General features: G+C 35.2%; 1 protein-coding gene across 1 annotated transcript in view; it reads right to left on the reverse strand.

Annotated features, from left to right (window-relative positions):
• The window catches only part of LOC149799650 (membrane-associated guanylate kinase, WW and PDZ domain-containing protein 1-like), a 209,479-nt gene that overhangs the window by 164,566 nt on the left and 23,416 nt on the right, over positions 1–21,497 (reverse strand). Inside the window, exons 3-4 of the mRNA XM_089958995.1 lie at positions 19,774–19,893; positions 466–763 (exon numbers count right to left, since the gene is read on the reverse strand). Coding sequence (XP_089815121.1) covers positions 466–763; positions 19,774–19,893 — 418 coding nt within the window. The remainder of the gene's footprint in view (positions 1–465; positions 764–19,773; positions 19,894–21,497) is intronic.

Here is a 21,497-nt window from a genome sequence, read left to right on the forward strand (position 1 = left end):
CTAGCCATGCCATACTTTGCCATGGCTAATAAACACGAGGTACTTGAGTGCTGATTAAACACCAGATTAAGTGTAACAGTCAAAAAAGAATCTAGCCGTGATGCAGGTTTGTCTATTTTACTGGACACTGGCGATTATCTACTATTGCTTTATGGTAACAGATCTGCTAAAAAATACAGAAAGCACACACAAAATTCAACTTAAATATGTGTGTCTCATTAGAGCTGCAAATTGCAACCAATGTCATAATGTGATGTGTATGCCAAAATAGATATATTGATATGATGCAACCAATGTCATGATGTGATATGTATCACAACAGAGATGTCCCAACATGATGCAACCAATCACATGTTACATGTTCTCTGCATTTTACTGTCATCTTAAATGACATTAATGCTGCATCACTAACAGCGCTGAGGAATCAGTCACACTCTATGAGTTCTACCATACAAGTTAACTTACTCTATAAAGTAAACATGGCCATCTTCAGTGTATGCCATCTCCCAATTTGACGGTAAAGGACCCAAGTCATTGGTACTGTGGGCTTTCTCAATCGACTTTTTCCTGGCTGGAGCTGGGGGTGGTTCCTTCCTTACTGGCCCAGGGGACTTGGGAGGGGTCTCTGTATTGCTATGATTACGTCTCCTCTTGCCGTCTGCTGACGGATGTGCACCTGTAAGATTACTGCCAAGAGAACTGGACCTGTGAATAAGGGCTCCCTGAGGCTCTTTTGGGGGCTTTGGTGTTCCATAATGATTACCTGAAGTACAGAAAATACAGTAAATACAGTGTAATTATATGCTTCACTATGCAGTACAAAATTAAACTTACAGTAAACACACATAAAGGCTTTCAACCCTAGTCGCTTATATGTAATATATTATGTTCACAAAATCAGTAAATGCAAATGATTTTCTATCAAGGATGGAAGTAGCTCTACTAATGGGGTTTAACAAACCTGATGCAAAACAAAAAGGTAAACAACAATAGCTATTAATGACAGTTGTATTGCAATGGATGCCGTACACAACAAATTGGTTCAAAATCGTCTTAAACACGAAAATTTGTCTTGGGAAATCAAAATTAGGAGATGGGAATTCAAGGGCCATGACTCTTGTAAAGCATGATATGGAATGCTTGAAAATCAAGTCCTTTAAGGTCTATTTGATACAAGCAATATCCTATGCAAAGATATAGATATGACATTAGAGTAGATGAGACAGTCAATGAAACAACCTTCTCATCAAAATGCATCCAAATATACTGAATGGTTTTTGAGTTATACTGATTACTAGCAGCATTCCAAGTCGAGATATTAAGCTGACTGGCTACAGCCATCACACTGAATAGTGCAGACAAGATAAAATGATGTTCTTACCAAATTCAATCCAAATATATTGAACAGTTCTTAAGCTGACTCCAAGCAACATTCCAAGTCTAAAGTAAAGACAAGAATATCCTCAGCAAAGTGCGTAACTCTTTCAACAAAGAAAAATGTTGCTAGTTTGGTTCATGGTGTTTCAAGGCATAGCACAAGGTCATTTAGTGTCAAGGCAACTGGAGTAAAATGCCTTTGCCAAGAACACACCATGATCACCCAACCTGGGCTGACCCAGTTGTAAGATTCGACCGATATTTTAAAAAAAACTCATTAACTAAGCACGCCATTTTTACATGTCATGAGGCTGTACCCTACTTCAGAATTCTGTACTGTCAATATCAATTTACGATAAACCAAAGTGGGTAGTATTACAGAAAAGTTGACAGATGTAGTTGCAACTAATGTACATTTTCTACTCACATTACAAAATAGTGTGGAAAAACAATTTTTGAAACCCAATTTTTTAAGGCCTGAAATCTAAAGCAGACTGGTCTGAAGTGCACATGGACAGATGAACCTGTGCAAGACAATAAGTTTGAAATTCAGAGTAAAATGTGGCCAGGATATGAAAATCATGGGTAGTATGCACACGAAAAAGAAAAGAAAAAGAAATACATTTTACCCTTCTGCACATGTGCAAGTGAAATAGCCATTTGAAAATGTCTTTTACACACCTTAGCATCTGATTAAACAAAAATCTCTTGGAAGCACATGTATTTGGATGCATTCAGAAGTAACCTCAAAAATGCATTTCCAACTGCCATTTTAGCAAAAAATGATAACGGTCTTCAGAGGTTAATGAGATAAGCATGCTAACAATGTGATCACCACCGCTCTAAACTATATTAGTCACCTCTAATAACTTATGGGAGGGTGCAACAGGCATATTATATATCCTTGAGGCTACAGGAGGCATGTAAAATGTAAAATGAGTTGTAAAATGTTTTCTTAAAAAGGGCAATAAGCCAGTAACTCCATCAAATCTGGATCTGTTGTTGTTGTTGTTGGGTTTAACACCATTTTTCAGCACATGATAGGCTATACATGGCGACCAGTATTGATGGTGGAGGAAGAACCCGGGAAAACCACGGAAAGAACCACCGACCCACGAAGCTACTGGCAAGCTTTCTCACATATCCACATTAGCTGAATCCAAGACTCGAACCCATGCAGACAGAGGTGAGATGGTAGTGATCTGTAATGGAGAGCGCTTTAAACCCCTTGGCCACTCGGGGCCCCAAATCTGGATCTGAAGATATGAAACACTGTAAAAAGCACATCTATGTGACACAGCCAATCACCTACTAAATGGCATCCAATTATGTGTAAGGGCTACTGAGCTTTGGTTCTTGCATATGTGACAAAATGGAAAGATGCAGTGAATGAAGGATTGATGGAAAATGTTATTAATGTAAGATTTACAAAAACACTGTGCATGGATATCCTTAATACTGTACACGATACATTAAGCATGACTAAATGTATAACACAAAGCCATACCACAGGCAACTAACTATGACACAGACCATCAAAATTTATCAGTCAACACTAATGATGAACCACTATAAATTCATGAGTGCAGTCATGTAGATAAAAAATGCACCTCCAGCTCTTTCTCACTGTAACCATATTATTCTAAGTACTTGCTTATAAGGCAAGTCCAACTGTAAGTCTGTTTGTTTTATTGATTACTCCAAACAGATTGCATAGACCCAGATCTGCTAGTACATTATATAATGGCAGAACTGAGACTGCTCTTTTACAACTGGACTTGGCATAAAAGCAAACACTGACATTAATTCATATTTGGGCATTCGTGTCTCTCGTAAGTAGAAAAAAGAAGGTCCTTTGCCCTGTTCTAATTAAAGAACAGCCTGCTGCCCTTCCAACAAACAAATACAGACCCTGATCTGCCAGCTCATTAGTCAATGGCAGATCATGGTATTTGACATCTGCATTGGATCCAACCTATATATGTTACATAATCTGCATAAACAGCAGCTCTTGGATCAATCTTAAATTATTACATTGCACACAAAAAAGTTGGGAAGAGTTGTATTTTACGAAGCACATGCAATTAGTTTTTCTAGATATAGAGTGTATTTAAGGCATTAGAAATGTAGGTCCAATAAGAATCTAATTCTGTAGTATTAATTAATCTGTACATACAAGTTTCACAACTAATTCTATCAACAATTAAATCCTGTAATACATTCTCACAGATCACTGGCACTAGTACAAAACATGAATCACTGAACTCAACTTTCTTCTATCACTGGCACTAGTACAAAACATGAATCACTCAGCTTTCTTCTATATATGTAGATATGTATTATGCTGAATTTACACTGTGTGTGTGTGTGTGTGTGTGTGTATATATATATATATATATTCATTGTAAATTCAACATAATATACCTCTCAGTCTTAGAAATGTCACAGCTAACCAAGGCCATTGTCTCTGCATCATCAATTAAATTTACATGACACAAAACCTTGCTTGCATGAATATGGATACCTCATCATTTATGACAATCTACATGCATGGATCAATTTTACTGTAATAGTATAATGACCTCTTTTGAAAGATCACTTCTCATTTGTGACAATTTTGCTGTAATAGTATAATGACCTCTAATGTGAGAGAACCCCATTTATGACCAGATTCTTCATGCATGGATCAATTTGCTGTAATAGTGCAATGACTTTTACTGAGAAACCACTTGTCTTTATGACAAGACTCTCCATGCACAGAACAATTTTACTGTAATAGTGTAATGACCTCTACCCAAGAGACGATCTTTCATTTGTGACCAGGTCCCACTTTCAAAATACACCTCAAACTTTGAGTAAAAACTACTCTCAAGTTTTACTTGATGATTGTGTGTGTGTGTGTGAGTGTGTGTGTTTGATTTGGATTTTTAACGTAGCTTTAAAAAAAAATCAGTCATATTGCTACGATGTCTGCACTGAGGCAGTTTATAGTGATGTCCAACACTGGGGCATCATGCCGCAGACATGTAGCATCATGTCCCACCCAGTCACATTATCCTAACACAAAGCCGACCAGTCGTAACACTAACCTCTTAATGCTGAGCACCAAGCGAGGCAGCTGTTAGTACCATTTTTGTAAGTCTTTGGTATGACCCTGCCTGGGATCAAACACACGACCGCCTGCATCCGAGATGATTATTTGTAATGTTACAACTATGGTCATAAACTAAGTAACAGAAAGAACAAGTTTTGTAAAACTTAACAAACAATTTAATTATCAATGTAATAAATGAAAATTTAAGAGGAAATGACAGTATTATGAACTGAATCCTAAATAATCCTAAACAAATAATTGTAAAAATCTAAAAGAATGAAATGTTCCATAAAAATTTCAGACCTGGAAGTGTACTGGTCTGCCAAGAGTTGCAACATTGTCAAAATGCCATTGTCCAGAACTTCTCTGAATAATTCACAATAGTTCCATAATAATAGTATAATCCAATAAGCACCTTCTATTTCCACTGAATAATCTTAACTAATGCTTCCTCTCAAATTACCTAAACAAAACATTACACACAACTGCTTACTGATTTCAAAATATGATATAAGAATCTGAAAAAGGAATGAATCCAAACAAGAATGAATCTGATATCTCTTCTATTTAAAGCTTCTAGAATCTATTATGAGATGTCACAATATACCCCACGTGACAGATCTTATTAATCAATCTAATATTTCAAAACACCTATTTATGTGACCCAACCTATCCAACAGAAATTAACTTAATTTTGTAAGAATTAACATGGCCTAACCTATCCAATAGAAATTAACTTAATTTTGTAGGAACCCACCTGACCTAAACCCATCCAATAGCAAACAGCCCAAAACTTGTCATGATGTTACCACAAACATTATTATCAGTAACTGTCAACATGTACATAAGCATCTATTTATAGATCCTACACTATTTTAGTTTTTAAGATCTTAAAATAAAACCTATGCACGTATGCTAAATCTGTCTATATATAATCACTAATAATTGATAGTCATGAATAAAGATTAAAAAGATCTGACAAAATCATGCACCAGGAGTTTATAGCAGTAAGCTGTGATTGGAAACATCTTAAACCCTTGATCTGAAAATCTGGTTATTTTGAAACTTATCACCAAAATACTGACCAAAAATTTGATTTTATGGAAATGTTTACCAAAGGATGAAATTTTCAGTTGAGTGGATACTGAAGTTTATGAAAGCGAGGCCAGATTCTTAAATGCACAGTTCTGTTTTGTTACCATATGTAATATGATATATGCTGTGATCACCTATTACGTTTTGTTGCCATATATAACCTGTTAATTAATGAAGACCACCTTTTATGCTTTGTTGCCATTCACAATGTGATATCTACTGAGAGATTATAAATGAGAGACAATTTCAATGGGCAGAAGTGATGGTCTATCAAATCAGCTCTCACCATACTTGATTTCCCAAAACATATATGAAAATAAAAATCTACTTGTGATCTGCACATTCTGAAAAAAATTACATGTATTTAAACAGAATTAGAACTCTTTATGGGATTCTTGGTTCTAAAACTTAAGCAAAATCCTGTTAATATGCACATGCAATAAAATTACAAGGGCAATATGGATGAATGATATACAGGTCATTGTAACCTAGAACTCATGCAGTTACACAAAAAGTTGTGGGGGCCCCGAGTGGCCGAGTGATCTAAAGCGCTCTCCGTTACAGATCACTGCCATCTCACCTCTGTCTGTGTGGGTTCGAGTCTAGGATTCGGCCAATGTGGGTATGTGAGAAAGCTTGCCAGTAGCTTCTCATGGGTCGGTGGTTCTTCCCAGGGTTTTTCCGGGTTCTTCCTTTATCATTAATACTGGCCACCATATATAGCCTATCGTGTGCAACTCTATAGACAATGGTGCCTGAGACAATAAGTTAAAATGAAAGGTAAGCACATCACTGGACCATGGATCACTTTAACCTAATTTCACTAAAAGGTCCAGTATTCCACATGATACAGTACATCTAATAATAACTTCTTTTACTTTACAAACAGTTGGAGAAAAATGGTCTAAACTCAAACCCTTAACATCAGTGTTGAAATGAGATAGATAAACAGACTTCCAGACAGAGTGTGTGTATATATGTGTGACTTGGATTTTTAATACCACTTTAAACTTCTTTTAGTTGTATCGCTACGATGTCTGCAGTGTGGAACTTTAGAACAGTGGTTCCCTAACTTTTTCCAGGACAATGCCTCCTTGGTTATCCTCAGCCACCCCCTTAACCCGTAAAAAGCATTATTCAACATTAGCGCCCCCCTCGATAATCCCACTGCCCCCAGGGGACGGTACCACCCACTTTGGGAACAACTGGTTTATACTGATGTCTAGCACTCGGGCATCATAATGTTCTTATTGCTGAGCACCAAGCAAGGCAGCTGTAAGTACCTTTTTTATAAGTCTTTGGTATGATTTAGCCAGGGTTCGAGGCCATGACCTCCTGCATCTGAGGCAATTGCTCTAACCACTTAGGCAACTGGGGTGGTCCAACTTCCAGACAGACATTACCATATGTACTTGCTTATAAAAGTTCAGTCCTACTGCAAACTGCAAAGACCCAGATATGCTGTCACATAATGCACCAGCAGATCTGTGTGCAATTTGTCTCAAGCAATCAGTAGAACAAATAACATAAACTCTGATCTGCAGGCTACAGTTGCAGTTTGACTCTACTTACAAAGGAGTAAATACAGCCTCAATTGCTTTGCCGTCTGGCCAATACATTATTAGTTCTATTGAATAAACTATTTAAAATACATTCTTCCACAATATCATGTTCCAAAATTTACAGTAGTAAAATGGCCAGGAAAAATAAACTCAATACTTTAAGTACAAAATGTATAAAACAGAAAAGCTTGAAATATCATCAATACAATGAGATTGTTTCTTAACACTGCAGTACAATCATTACACCTTACTTAGAAGACCATTGCTATATGCTTTTAGTATTATCATTTGAAGAAATTGTATACAACCTTTGCTGTAGCGAAGTTGGACTACAAACAACATGGAGCCTAATCTGCTGTCACATGTGCTGGTAGATCAGAGTCTACATTGTTTGTTCTAATGGTTGCTCCTAACAAAGTGTAGAGACATAGATCATCCTGTACATTGTGCAATGGCAAATCTGGGTCTGTACAGTTTGCAATGGCAGATCTGGGTCTGTACAGTTTACAGCTGGACAAGGGTCATACGCAAGTACACATTGAATACAGCACGTTTTAGCTTATTGGTTCAATTGACTAAACTGTAGATAAAATGTCAATTATTCTATATCAAAATGTAAACGGCCACTGGCAAGTGAATCGGTCTCAAAAATAGGAATTCCAATTGATTAAGGATGTTTTTCTTTTCCAGAAGCAGCTAGGAATAAATTATGTCTTAATGGACAATGAGTGTTCCAATAAAAGAAAAGTGTTGGGGGGTGCAATATCCATTGTGTAGGGACTTTAACTGAATTGTAACAAAGAAAACTCTATGAAAAACAACCCACATATCAATACATAATGTTAATTGCACACATGTGCAATGTATCAGATCTAGGTAAAGAAAATGTACAACATTAAACCTAATTTTGTCTTGACTTCAAGTCAAATGTAAATGTTTAAGCATGCATGCATGGATGATCTGAGCACAATCCGTGAGAAATACATAAACCATGTACTAAACATAATCATCATGTCACCCTCCCCCCAACTTGTAGTGACAACAGTACAGAGATTATATGCATCATACAGGTATTTTCAACCTAATTATTCTCAAAACTGCACATGCTGTATACAAATCTCCTTCCTTTTTTTTTTTTGCAAGGGCTGCAAGAGCTCAGAACTTTTATGGTCTGAATGAGCACCTTTTAAATACCATCAGATGAGTCTTGAAACTGTAATTAACATAAAGTTCTTAAGTTTATCAGACCAGGTGAAGATTTACATGTCAAGTGTTTTATCCAGGACATGTGCTTGTGTACATCCAACACAACCTGGCCCCAGACAATGCAATGTAGCACCTCAAAATAAACAAGCAGGCCAGGATATGTCACTGTGTAAACTCCACCCACCCCTGGGCCAACGTAATGAACTGCCTAAAACAAGCAAGTCAAAACGCATGGTGTATTTGCCAAGAGCAAAATAAATTTGTAACATTGATCAATATCAACAAATCTCAGTCAGATAACACAGGTACTTGAACTCTAGATGAAATGGTGTAATCAAGCACTTACTAAGTTACTTTTTGCAAGTGAACATTGTTGTTAAAAGTTCTTTACCAACTACACCTGGTGAAGCTTTATAACAATGGACATCTTTTTGATATTTTGTGACAATGCCTTTGCCGTCACATGCAGTTTTAATTCATGTGCCATAGTGTCATTGTCATTATACATGATCGCTGATAAAACAAGAGTCCCTAGATGGGGCTGATGTTCTACTAGCTAAAAAGAAAGTATAGGAATGCAAGATAAAACCATTTCTCCTACTGATATTTTTTATATCAAAAACAAGAGTTCCAAATTAGCTGCTGTTAATTTTGGATAATAGAACTGCACCATTTTCATTTAGGAACAACTAGACATCATTAGAAGTCTTTGCAGAAAATATGTCAACATGATCATCTGTTCAAAGGAGTAGCAACAACAAATGTTCTGACTTTCAAAAACTAAAGAGTCTTCTGGTGGAATCACCATACCAATATGACTTTCTGCTTCCAAGGAGTAGCAATAACAAGATTTTCAAGATAGTAACCATGGTGGCCAAATTGGATGTCAGAGCAGCTGAATTTTCATTTGAGTCCATTCTTCCATCCATCTAGGAAGAGTAACAATAACAAGATATTCAAGATGGCCAATGTGGTTGCCATATTGAAGGTCAGATCTATACAATTTCATATGAGATCAACCAGACATCACATGAAGTATTCCTGTGAAAACACCATGTCGAGATGACTTCCCATTCTGGGTGAGAAATGAAAACAGAAGTGGTAGCAAACCCCAGACAATCAAATGTAAGCATGGATCTAGCCCATTACTGAACTCTGAGATTTTAATGATATAAACCCAAGTCTGAAATCTCATCAGAAATGTGGACTCCAGAGTGGCAACAAGCAACTATCACAGATGGACACACAACAGACAAAGGGCCATACCACAGGCTCCCTTCACCTTTCTGCACAACAGACAAAGGACCATACCACAAGCTCCTTTCGCATTACAGCCTGGTGAAGTCCTTGAAGTCCTCAAAATCTTCACATGATTCTCATGTCCTCAAAAAAGTTAAGAGAAATGAGGTTCAACTGCAAACCCAACATTTTATATTTACTACTCTAAAACAAAAGTTAAAGGCTTTATGGCAATGATATGTGAGATTCCAAAACAATGTTTGCATGAACAGATTTCATGTTTTCCTTCAAGGATTTCCAAGAATGTACAGACAGCATCCATCAGGGTCTTTTGTTTACATCACCAGCAACAATCATTAGCTCTTTGTAAACTCCTGGCATTGTATATCTCTGTTAGACTCAAGTGCCAGGTGTACATGTTTGTAACATGTTACACAACCAATACATAAATAGGATCTATATAAATTCAACTGGACCAGGATGCCACAATGTATTTCAGAATCGACAGCTTTTGCATGTGAAAAGATGTACCACACTGACATAACACTGGTAAAGAACTCCCACATTATAATACTACAGGGAAGCCATAAAATATACCACAATATACTGATGTAACACTAGTACAGCATCCCTTCCATATTGTTAGTGAGACATGACATAACACTGGTACTGTACTCCCTCGTTACAAACCTGTCTATAGAAGCTATAAGAGTATACCACAATATAGTGAGACCTGACATAAAAATAGCACACTATGCCCTTGTGACAAAAATGTCCATGTAGAGTATATAGTAAAACCTATTATGAGTGACCTCTGCTATGAACGACCACCTGTCATTTCCAACCACAATCGTAATACACAGATCGATTTTATAATATAAACGCTATGTCGTGAGCAACCACTTGCTGAACAAACACGACCAGCAACCACAATGTCTTGGCAAAAATTGCATTTCGCCACTGCTATGAACGAAAACATCACAAAAACGGGGATAAACTCTGCTGAACGTTATTTAATCACTGTAACAATGACCACTTACACCATTCTAAAAAAAAAAAAAAACAATAAAACCAAAATAACAGGCTTGCTACCAATAATTGAACTATGTTAGGTATGCTTATAGTGTTTATATTTTCTATGGTAAACCAGACTGAAATACTTGTAGATTATTCCATCACTTAGCCTGGTTTCCCAGCCTTTTTGTACCTAACACATATGTATGTGTAAGACCCAGTATCCCTATGAATGACCGTATCGCAAGAACAGAGACACCGCTGACCTTTAAGTAATCATTTGTAACAACAACCACTTGAATAGTAAAGATTGTTTTGATATAATAAAAAAAAGACATAAAAATAAAAAATAAAAAAAACCAGTCTGGCTACTGGTTTGTATATAGTGAGAAACGGTACAGTCTGTAAACCAGGCCAATGTACATGTCGTGAATTGCCACTGTAGTGCCGAAATTAAGTTAGTGGTCACACATACTGTTTTGTCTTCAGAGTATTCCATATTGCCTGGGGTGGACAAGGTCATTGATTCCTACCTTAAATATTCTCAGCATGGTTTTTTTAATGTTTTTTAATTTCATGGTGTTTGTTTTTGTAATCATATCATTATATGTTTTTTATCTTATAGGTGTTGTCTAATGTTGTAAAGTGCTTAGAGCTTCTAAAGATTAGGCGCTATACAAAGTCCTCATTATTATTATTATTATTGTCTAATAAACTAGCAAGTGAGAATCATTTGTGGGATTCAATTGATAGTGATGTTTGTTATGTTTGTTCTTTTTATTTTTCCCTCAAGATACAGTTAATACACACCAATCTCCAAGCTGTCATCTATTAAAGTTCAAGTTGGTGTGACTAGGTTACACGCTTTGTTTATAGAGTTAATTTCTGTATGTCTTCCTTGAATTAAGCCGCTGACTTTTTTCTTCAAGTAAATGATTGTGTTTCTGGATGAGTGTGTGTGTGATTTGGATTTTTAATGTAGCTTTAAAAAATTTTCAGTCATATTGCTATGACGTCTGCAGTGTGACAGTTTATAGTGATGTCTAGCACTGGGGCATCATGCCGCAGACATGTAGCATCATGTCCCACCCAGTCACATTATCCTGAAACCAGGCTGACCAGTTCTAACACTGTTTCTGGATGAGATACCTATTTCTTTTGATTTTATTAATTGTTAGATATGCAATGTACATGTATAGATTTTTCATATTTCCTCAAATCCTAGTAAAAACCATCTTTACAGTCTATATTACAACTGAGCACAAATAATGTTAGCACCTAGTACTATATAACAATCGAAGTACCTCCAACTAAAAAGAGACAAATTTTAATGCTGAAGAAAATAATTGTTGTAACTGAAAGAAGTGAAAAAGAGCAGACCACTTGCAAAATAGTGATTTAAACATCGGTAAAACAAATTTAGGGTGTTATAAAGGAAAGAGTAAATAAGAATTTATTAAATATGCTAATACATGTACATGTGATCTTCAAATCAAGTATATCTTTGTTGCTATATAATTTTGTTTTCAGATAAATGCACACAATATTTTAGCAAGAGCTATTAATAAAGAATAGAATATATGTACAGTGATTGTGGTTATTTTTCTTAAAACTGTTCTGAAACTGGACCTTGGAAATTGGTCTTTTTGTACAAATCTGTTATGAGAGACCACCTGTCTGGAGAGACTATTTTTCATTGGCAGAAGGGGCCGTCTCTCATAACAGGTTTTACTGTACCAAAATATACCTGATAAAAAACTAGTACACTATGCCCTTATGACAATATGTCCTTGGAAGCCATAGAGTATGCAACAAAATAGTCAGACTGGACATAAAATGGTACAGTATGCCCTTAAGACTAAATGTCCATGGAAACCATAGATTATACCACAATATACATGTAGTGAGACCTGACAATACTGGTACTGTACAACCTCATTACAATATTGTCAATGTAATCCACCACTTTATAATGAGATTGTTCTATAATGAAGTACACAATAAATATAAGTTTTGCAAAAAAATGACATTTTCAGCAGAACTCTATTTTACTCTCTTTCATGAATTGCATAAAAAGTCCTATTGCTTACACAAAAAGTATCACTATTTGTCTGACTTTAAATTCATTGCATGAACCACTACCAAGCACGAAATCTATGAACATATGTGCATGTACAAATATGGTGTGATTTGGATTTTAAATTTAGCGTTAACAAGTTTAGTCGTATCGCAATGATGTCTGCAGTGTGGCAGTTTATAGTCATGTCTAGCACAGTGACATCATGCCTCAGACATGAGAAACGACAATTAACCAAAAAAAAAAAAAAAACAAAGAAACAAAAATGATGTTTAGAATACCTTGTATTTTGTTTTGAAGGTAATGAGGACTGGATGAAACTCAGATTTAATGTTTAAACAGATAAGTTTCCTTAATATCTTCAAGACAAATTGTAGACACTGGAACCAAATAATGAATCCTTCCAGCACACAGACAAAATAATCAATTAATATGGGTAAAAGCAAACTTCTGACTTTTATCTTCATAAATATTTCCCATCTTTTTAAGCCTGCCATTTATTTACTTAAATTTCATAACTTGCAGCTTTCATGAAGCTCATAATTGATTACATAGTTCGTGAAATGCCAAAGCAAAATGAAACCCATTCATGGATAATGTGAATCTGATCTTCAAGTTTCATGACTTCAATTATGTAAAATATAAAGTATATTTTTATAGTTTCACATTTTTACAGAAATAATAAATAAATGCCAAGAAAGTAGATAACATCTATACTTTGACCACTGTGTACAAACAACGTCAATGTACAACAGATTTTAACTAATCTAAACAGACTTTATGAAGTACATGCAAAATATTTTAGAATCATATTTACATGTACCTGTGAGAATCATGCTTCAGTATGGGAACAACTTAGACCTTATAATACAGATGATTCTTGGTCATCATCAAGAGCTTGAAATTTCTTGCCCAACTTGAAATGGTGAAATTTCTGCCAAACTGGTAAGTGTTAAAACTGGGGTAACCAGTGTTTCTCTTTATTAAAAACAAGGTTCTATTGAGAATTTTGCCAACTTGTTCAATTAAGTATACACTTTCTACCGGCAGTTTGTTTTCCTTTTGATTCCATGAAGCTCTTACAAACACTTCACTCTCACTCTTCAGTACTAATCAATGCTTACCAAAAGGAGAGCAGATCAGTCTCAATTTGTAATTACTTACAACTGGTGTTAGAAGGATCAAAGAACTGGGATCTCTCTTACGTGGTTTCACATCAATTTGCAAGACAAGTCAAACACATTTAAACTGTATTCATATTTTGAATGTGTCCCTTACAAGACCAATTAAAATGTAGCAATTGCTTTGCTCCAAAAGCAACATTAAGAAATACATGCCATATAAAATTTTCTTGGAGGCATTGATAATCTTTAAATGCCCCACTGTTTTGTTTTTTTAAATTCTGCACTTCTTTAGAAAGAAAAGTGGGCCACTGGTCCATCACATGGCCAACTGGTTGTCTATCCTATAAAGATCCCTGCAGAATAACTTCCAGAAAATAACCTCAGACATGGCTTAATTTAGGTCATTTTTTTAATATTTACATTTCCATCTGATTTCTTCTAAGAGTCTATTTGGGGCAAGTATATTTTGCAGTCCATGCCTGAACTGGATGAGTGAATGTTTTTATTTTTCAAACCCATGATGCTGTTTAATGGAAACTGCAGCTAAAGCCAGTCGCTGATTGCAGTTTGATGGCACAATTTACATGGTAATATAATGTAATATGGGGTTAGCTTGTTATGGTATAACCAGATTGTTTCCTTCTGATACAGGAAGAAAAATAGCAAAGGAGGAAACAGATCAGGTGGGAAAGATAGCAAGCCTCCACCTGTATACATACACCAAATGTTATAATCTGACTCAAACTTTGATGAATGAATCAAAGTTTAAAACTTATGATGAATTTCAGCTCTAAAAGCTTCCAGCATTTGTAAGACACAGACCCAAAAATGTAAACTAAGCTCTCTAGTGGATGGACCTTCATCACAGACGTAATTACCTTTTAATTCCCTATCAGACTGACAAACTGCAAACATCCTTCTCATTTATTTTAAGACAAGGGCACATCCTTTAGATGTGTAAATGTTTCTCATGGTTTATTCTAAGAGCTGTACATACTAACATGTTAGATCCAACTGCAAATAAACATACATCCAGACCTGCCACTAGCAAATTGTCCTACGTTGTTTCTTCTACTGATATGTCCAAACAAACAACACAGACTCTGATAAGCCATCACATAATGCACCTGCAGATCATGTCTGTGGGTTTTTTTTACTAGTCCTAACAAACTGCAGAGATCCATATCTGTTGGCTTGTTGGCACATCATGCAACCACAGATCTGTATATACCACAGTTAGATCCTATTTGAACACAAGCATACAAGGTATGAGGAAGTTATTTTACTTCAACAACAAGAATTAAAAGATTATATTGACTGAAGTAGTACACAGTTCTCTAATTTTAATTTAAAGAAGGACAATAATATTCAAAATTTGAACTGCTGTAAATACTTATAGTTCCAGTCAAACTGTAAGCAACAAAGATCCTGATCTGCTGTAGCATAATGTGCTTGTAGATAAGGGTATATATTGTGTTTTCTACTGAATACTCCTATGAAACTGCACAGACCCAGATCTGCCAGCACATTATGTAACCGCAGATTTGGGTCTATGCAGTTTTCAGTTGGACTCGGCTTATAAGTGAGTATATACAACTATGCATCAAATGTTCATGACAAATTCTTCGTTTTCAGTACATTAGCACACCCCACCCCAGATACCACCCTCACATCATACCCCAAAATCCATCAGATAAAGGTGTATGATCATGTTTCCATGACTGCATATATCCTGTTTGGTCCAATATAAATCACAATATCAATGTAACTGCAAAAATGACGGCAATGGCCAACTAGCCTGGACCAACGACACAAATCCCTGAGATATTAAATAGCTGACCTTTGACTTACTTAGGTTTACTCTTTATCAAGGACCAAAATTTACTCTAGTATTTAGAAACAGGAAATGCATATCTGCATACATTTCATGCTTTCTGATTTTTAAATGTAAGAATGAAATAAGTCCATGGTTACCTTTCCTAAAAATCTATACACAACATTATAGTCTGTTAAGTCCTGGACAAGAAATTTAAGGTACGGAAGACAGGCTCTTACAAAAACATGTGTTCTAATTAATGCACTGGTAATATACTCTTGGACTATTCCAGACAGGCCAAGAATTATAAGCAAGTTCCTTGTAGTCTGATGGACTAATCCTGCCAAATCTTCACTAGTCCTTCGGACACCTATCTAGATTAACAACATTTTGGTGATGATATTCAATATAAGAGCTGCAGTATTTTCATTTAGGACCAACTAGATCATAGGATTAATGTGTGTGTAAAGTTGAAGGCAATCCTAAAAGTAGTTTAGGAGGAGAAGCATAACAAAACTGTGCTGATGGACAGACAGACAACATACAACAGACCATACCATAAACTCTTCTATGACCAGTAGAGCTAAAAACAAAAACAAAGAAACAAAACAAATAACTTAATAAGATAAAATTGACAAAGACCTGATTCACGCCGGCCCATATGTATCAAAACTCCAGAAGGCAGTACCCACTGTGCTACAGTGAAAGCAGGGTGACAACATCTCTCATTATATTAGTATAGGCACTGACAGTTTTTCATAACAGATATGACCCTTTGAACAAAATGTGTCTCTATTATGCTAATCCTTTAAGGATGTTATGATGAAAACTTAATAGGGATGGTCATGATACAACTAACAAGTTCACAAATCTGGTTTACAGTCTTTTAATTTCCAAGCAGATAAATCACCTCATCAATTTCATGCAGATAGGGCTCATGTATGGTTGTTTAAGTTTTCAAGGCCCTGCAGTAAGTGGCAAACTTATGCCAACAAAGCATGTTTTTGGATGAATTTCAACCTTTCAGCAGGCACTGCACACTGACTTCATGCCTTTAACATAAATGTCAAAATATCTAAAATGAGGTAAGACAGGTCAGAGGAAACCATGACTAACAGTCTTTGACATATAACTTTACTTTATAAATCTAACAAAACTTGTAAAGATTTATATTTAAGCATCATTTTGAAACAGGATTTGTAAAATCCTCATTTGCTGTAACCCTCCAGGGGAACATCAAATTATCGGGATTTGTGTGATTAAGTCCAAGAGAACTTGTGCATCATCCCATCATTCAGACTTTCAAAACCTACATATGATAGCATAAATAAACACTAACTGGTGACAACTAAATCTATACCAGCCATCAGACTACTAAAATTATGAAATGACTAGTTTGACAGGAAATTCAATTTCATCTGGATAGCAGACTACTGCTAATTTTGAGCTGTCTAGAACAGAAAATTTAAGGGCAAAATTCCCACCGCCATTAAAGAAATAAAGATCGGGCATCAAAAGATAATGCATCATTTTCAAGCATTTGGTCAATTTTTCTTTGCATAATTTTTCAGAAATTAGTGCTCATCCTACAATCACACATCCTATAACACACCTGAATACCAGAGATCATTATATTTTGGTATCATTCAATACTTACAAAAATTTGTCAAATGAGCACGTTAATGACATGAAATACCAGCAAGTAACTAATGATTAGTTTATTTTATCACTTTTGGCAAAAACAGTTTGCAAATACACATATAGTGACCTAACCTAATTTGCTAAAATTCTGCTTCACTAAAATGTTCTGAAAGAATTATATACTGAATGTACATGCATGACACTGGTGTGGTATATACTGTCCAGATGATTCAAGTCAACCATTTAGCCCAAGATCTAAAAGCATATTTTCAGCATGAAACCAGACACAAGTCAAGGTGTTCAAGATGGCCCATGTTTTGATAATGAGTACAGACATTAACTATGATATACAAGTTCCGGTGGTACAAAATCTGCAATTCAGATAAAAAGGCACCCACACCCTATGGTTATCAACACTAATTAGAGCAATTTCTCTCTCTGCGTAATTTTTATCATGTACATGACCTGAAACCTTGTACATCATGATGCATGTATGAACTGCATATTCTAGGTAAACTCAGCATGGTTTATAATACCACTGAGAACATTTTTAATGGAGTTTCCACAAAAATTCCAAAAGTTTTCATGTCTTGTGGAAACAATCTTTTCCATACATTAATTCTGTTAATTACTGGTCTTGTGTATCATCTGATCTATACAATTTTAGTCCATTTTATTTATTTATTCATTATTTTTTGACAATACATGTAAATAAGAAAAATTCTCAATATAAAAATGACATACTTTGATCAGCTGTAACACTTTTGTATTCTCTACATAAATTTAATGCATTTTTGGAAAGTACATAGTTTTTCAACAAATTCAAAGACTTTTCAAAGATAAAACCAAACATTTTTCAATTCAGTAAGTCTTCAGGACCAATTCTTTTCGAATGTTGTTCAATCCATACCAAATGTATCAAAAGTTATTCAACTGTACTTCATTAAAATGATTCCCCACTAAATCTGACTGAAAACATTAGTTATGAAGAATGCTATTAATTACTGTCACAAATTAAGCACATCAACCTTGCACCATTCAAATCTAACATAAGATCAGTCAAAATTTTGAATATGCATCATTTAATAACATGGGTTGAAGATTCCAGGGAACATGGCATCTCACCTGCAAATTGTGCCATGATGAGCTGCTACTGTGTCGGACATTTGTAAATGTAAACATAAAACTAACAGATGCAATCATCACATTGATCCTTCCATTGCTACTACTGATAAAGCCATACCGATGTCTATTCAAGCTTATGCAGACAAGATAAAAACTACTTCTTTGACAACCTCCTAAACCTCCTTGGATTTAAGGAGAAATCAAGTGAGGAGCTTAATCTACCAAAATGAAGACTGAAATATATTAGGTTCGGTTTTGGAGTTTAACGTCATTTTTCAGAACATGATAGGCTATACATGACAGCTAGTATATTTGGTGGAGTAAGTACCCAAGAGAAACCACCGACCCACTGGAAGCTACTTGCAAGCTTTCTCACATAACCACATCAACAGAGCTGGAGCTCAAACACAAACGGAGAGAGGTGAGTTGTGAAAAACCAGTATAGGCAAACAGCTTTGACAACTTACACTGCCCACCCCCCAAAGTTAGATATGGTGAGGAACGATAAGGTCAATTTAGCCTGCTTTAACATGCAAACATCAGTCCACTTTCACACTCAACAAGCTTGTTAATACATGCCATCAAATATACCACTGGCAATACAGTCACTCAACAATCCTGTTAATAGATACTATCAAATATACCACTTGCATTATCTTCACAATAAAAAAGCCTGTTAATAGATACTATCAAATATACCACTTGCATTATCTTCACAATAAAAAAGCCTGTTAATATATACCATCAAATATACCACTTGCATTATCTTCACAATAAAAAAGCCTGTTAATATATACCATCAAATATACCACTTGCATTATCTTCACAATAAAAAAGCCTGTTAATAGATACTATCAAATATACCACTTGCATTACCTTCACAATAAAAAAGCCTGTTAATATATACCATCAAATATACCACTTGTATTACCTTCACAATAAAAAAGCCTGTTAATATATACCATCAAATATACCACTTGCATTATCTTCACAATAAAAAAGCCTGTTAATATATACCATCAAATATACCACTTGCATTATCTTCACAATAAAAAAGCCTGTTAATATATACCATCAAATATACCACTTGTATTACCTTCACAATAAAAAAGCCTGTTAATATATACCATCAAATATGCCACATGCATTACCTTCACAATAAAAAAGCCTGTTAATATATACCATCAAATATACCACTTGTATTACCTTCACAATAAAAAAGCCTGTTAATATATACCATCAAATATACCACTTGTATTACCTTCACAATAAAAAAGCCTGTTAATATATACCATCAAATATGCCACATGCATTACCTTCACAATAAAAAAAAACTGTTAATATATACCATCAAATATACCACTTGTAATAACTTCACACTCAACATTTCTGTTGATACATACCATCAAAGATACCACTTTCCAACAAAGCACCACTCTTTTCTAACTCCTGGAATTCTTCAAGAGTAAGGAACGTATAGTCTACTCCATTTGATTCACCAGGTCTTGGAGATCGTGTGGTACCTGAAACAAACATTGACAAACTGTCAAATTTCTTGTCAAATTTTGTAACAGGCATAATATTTTTGCTGTTCTTATCAACAAACATAAATACTTTTTTGAGAGTTAAGCAAATACAAAGAACATCATTTTGAACTCTGCTATTTACCAAGATCAACAAGATTTTCACTTCTCTTTCAATTCTGAATTGAGTGTCAACAATCAAGAAATATATCTACAATGCATAGGTCTACAAACCCAACACTGTCAATCCCCACTTGAGGACAACAGGATTTTCTTTTATCTGCCCATTTCTCTTTGTCAATAGTTTACCCAACTATATGTAGTGGCCATCTCAAAAGGCCAGTTAATCAAATGATCCCAAGTTACCAACAAGCCTCAACAACCTGAGCAACTACAATGGTCCCCCATCATAAATCCCCTAACATTCTATAGCATATTCCAAACCAACCCTCCAACCCCTTCCCACCTGCAACATCTACTCCACCCATGAAAACTAATGAAAACTCCAACTTTAGGGTCATATTACCAATCACATGACTGATTTATCTTCCTAATACTATTGTGTATATAAAGTCTGGTTAGAAAATGTTTGAAACTGTACTGTACCTATAACATTTTGCAAGTGGCACTCTAGTGGAAAAATACACTAACATACTGAAATGATGAGACTTTTCATAAGTATTTAATTTTATTCATTTTTAGTCAGTTAATCATTGATTAATCAGAAAATATCATCATTCATCACTTTTCCCCAAAAATGATTAATCAACTGTACATTAACTACAATATTCCCCAATGCTTGTAAAACTAGATGTACATGCTGTGTCATAGACATGTATATCCTAGCAGCAAGGGGTAATGGAAATAACATAAGCTTTGCTGTTACTTTCTTAATTTAATTAAATCCAAACCAGTGTGGTGAAAGATTGAAATATTAAACATGAAAAACTGAAAACTTAAAAAAAACTAACTTATATGGAGGTTTATAAAATCCTCTCATGAAAAAGGCTGATATAAAAAATTAAGACAAATGTAACTCAAGGTTTTATAATGGATCCAGATATATAAAATCAACTCTGAAACTTTTTTAATTAAATGTTTTATACAAGTTCACCGCAAAACTCTTTCATTATTTTTAGACAGGGAGCACTGGTGGCCACAGATTCATTAACCACCCACCCTGGCCAGCAAAGGTCGGCTGTATTAGTGGAAAAGGCAATAAGCTCCCATTTTCTTGAATTGATATAGACAATAATGTGTTAAAAATGCCATTAAAACCAACAAAAACCAAACCAAATCACTTTCAGACAGTAATCATATGGTACAAGCTAAAAACCAAGTTACAAGTTGGCTCGTAATCCAAGGGCTGCAATTTCAACGCCAACCCAGATCAGCCTATTTAGACAAGCCTATTGTGACCTTGAGAAACGCACTTAGCCAATAATGTGTTAAAAGTACTGTTAAAATCAACAATCCTATGCCCATGAGTCAGTACTTTAAATCATGGTGAGTGTAAGTTTGAAATTATTTAATGAAAAAAGGTACAACTGAATCATCACACACTTGTTAAGTATGAATTTGTTTGTATTCTGTAAAGCTGAATG

The sequence above is a fragment of the Sinohyriopsis cumingii genome, chromosome 5 (genome assembly GCF_028554795.1).
Source record: "Sinohyriopsis cumingii isolate HCF-2022 chromosome 5, ASM2855479v2, whole genome shotgun sequence".
Classification (NCBI taxonomy): domain Eukaryota; kingdom Metazoa; phylum Mollusca; class Bivalvia; order Unionida; family Unionidae; genus Sinohyriopsis; species Sinohyriopsis cumingii.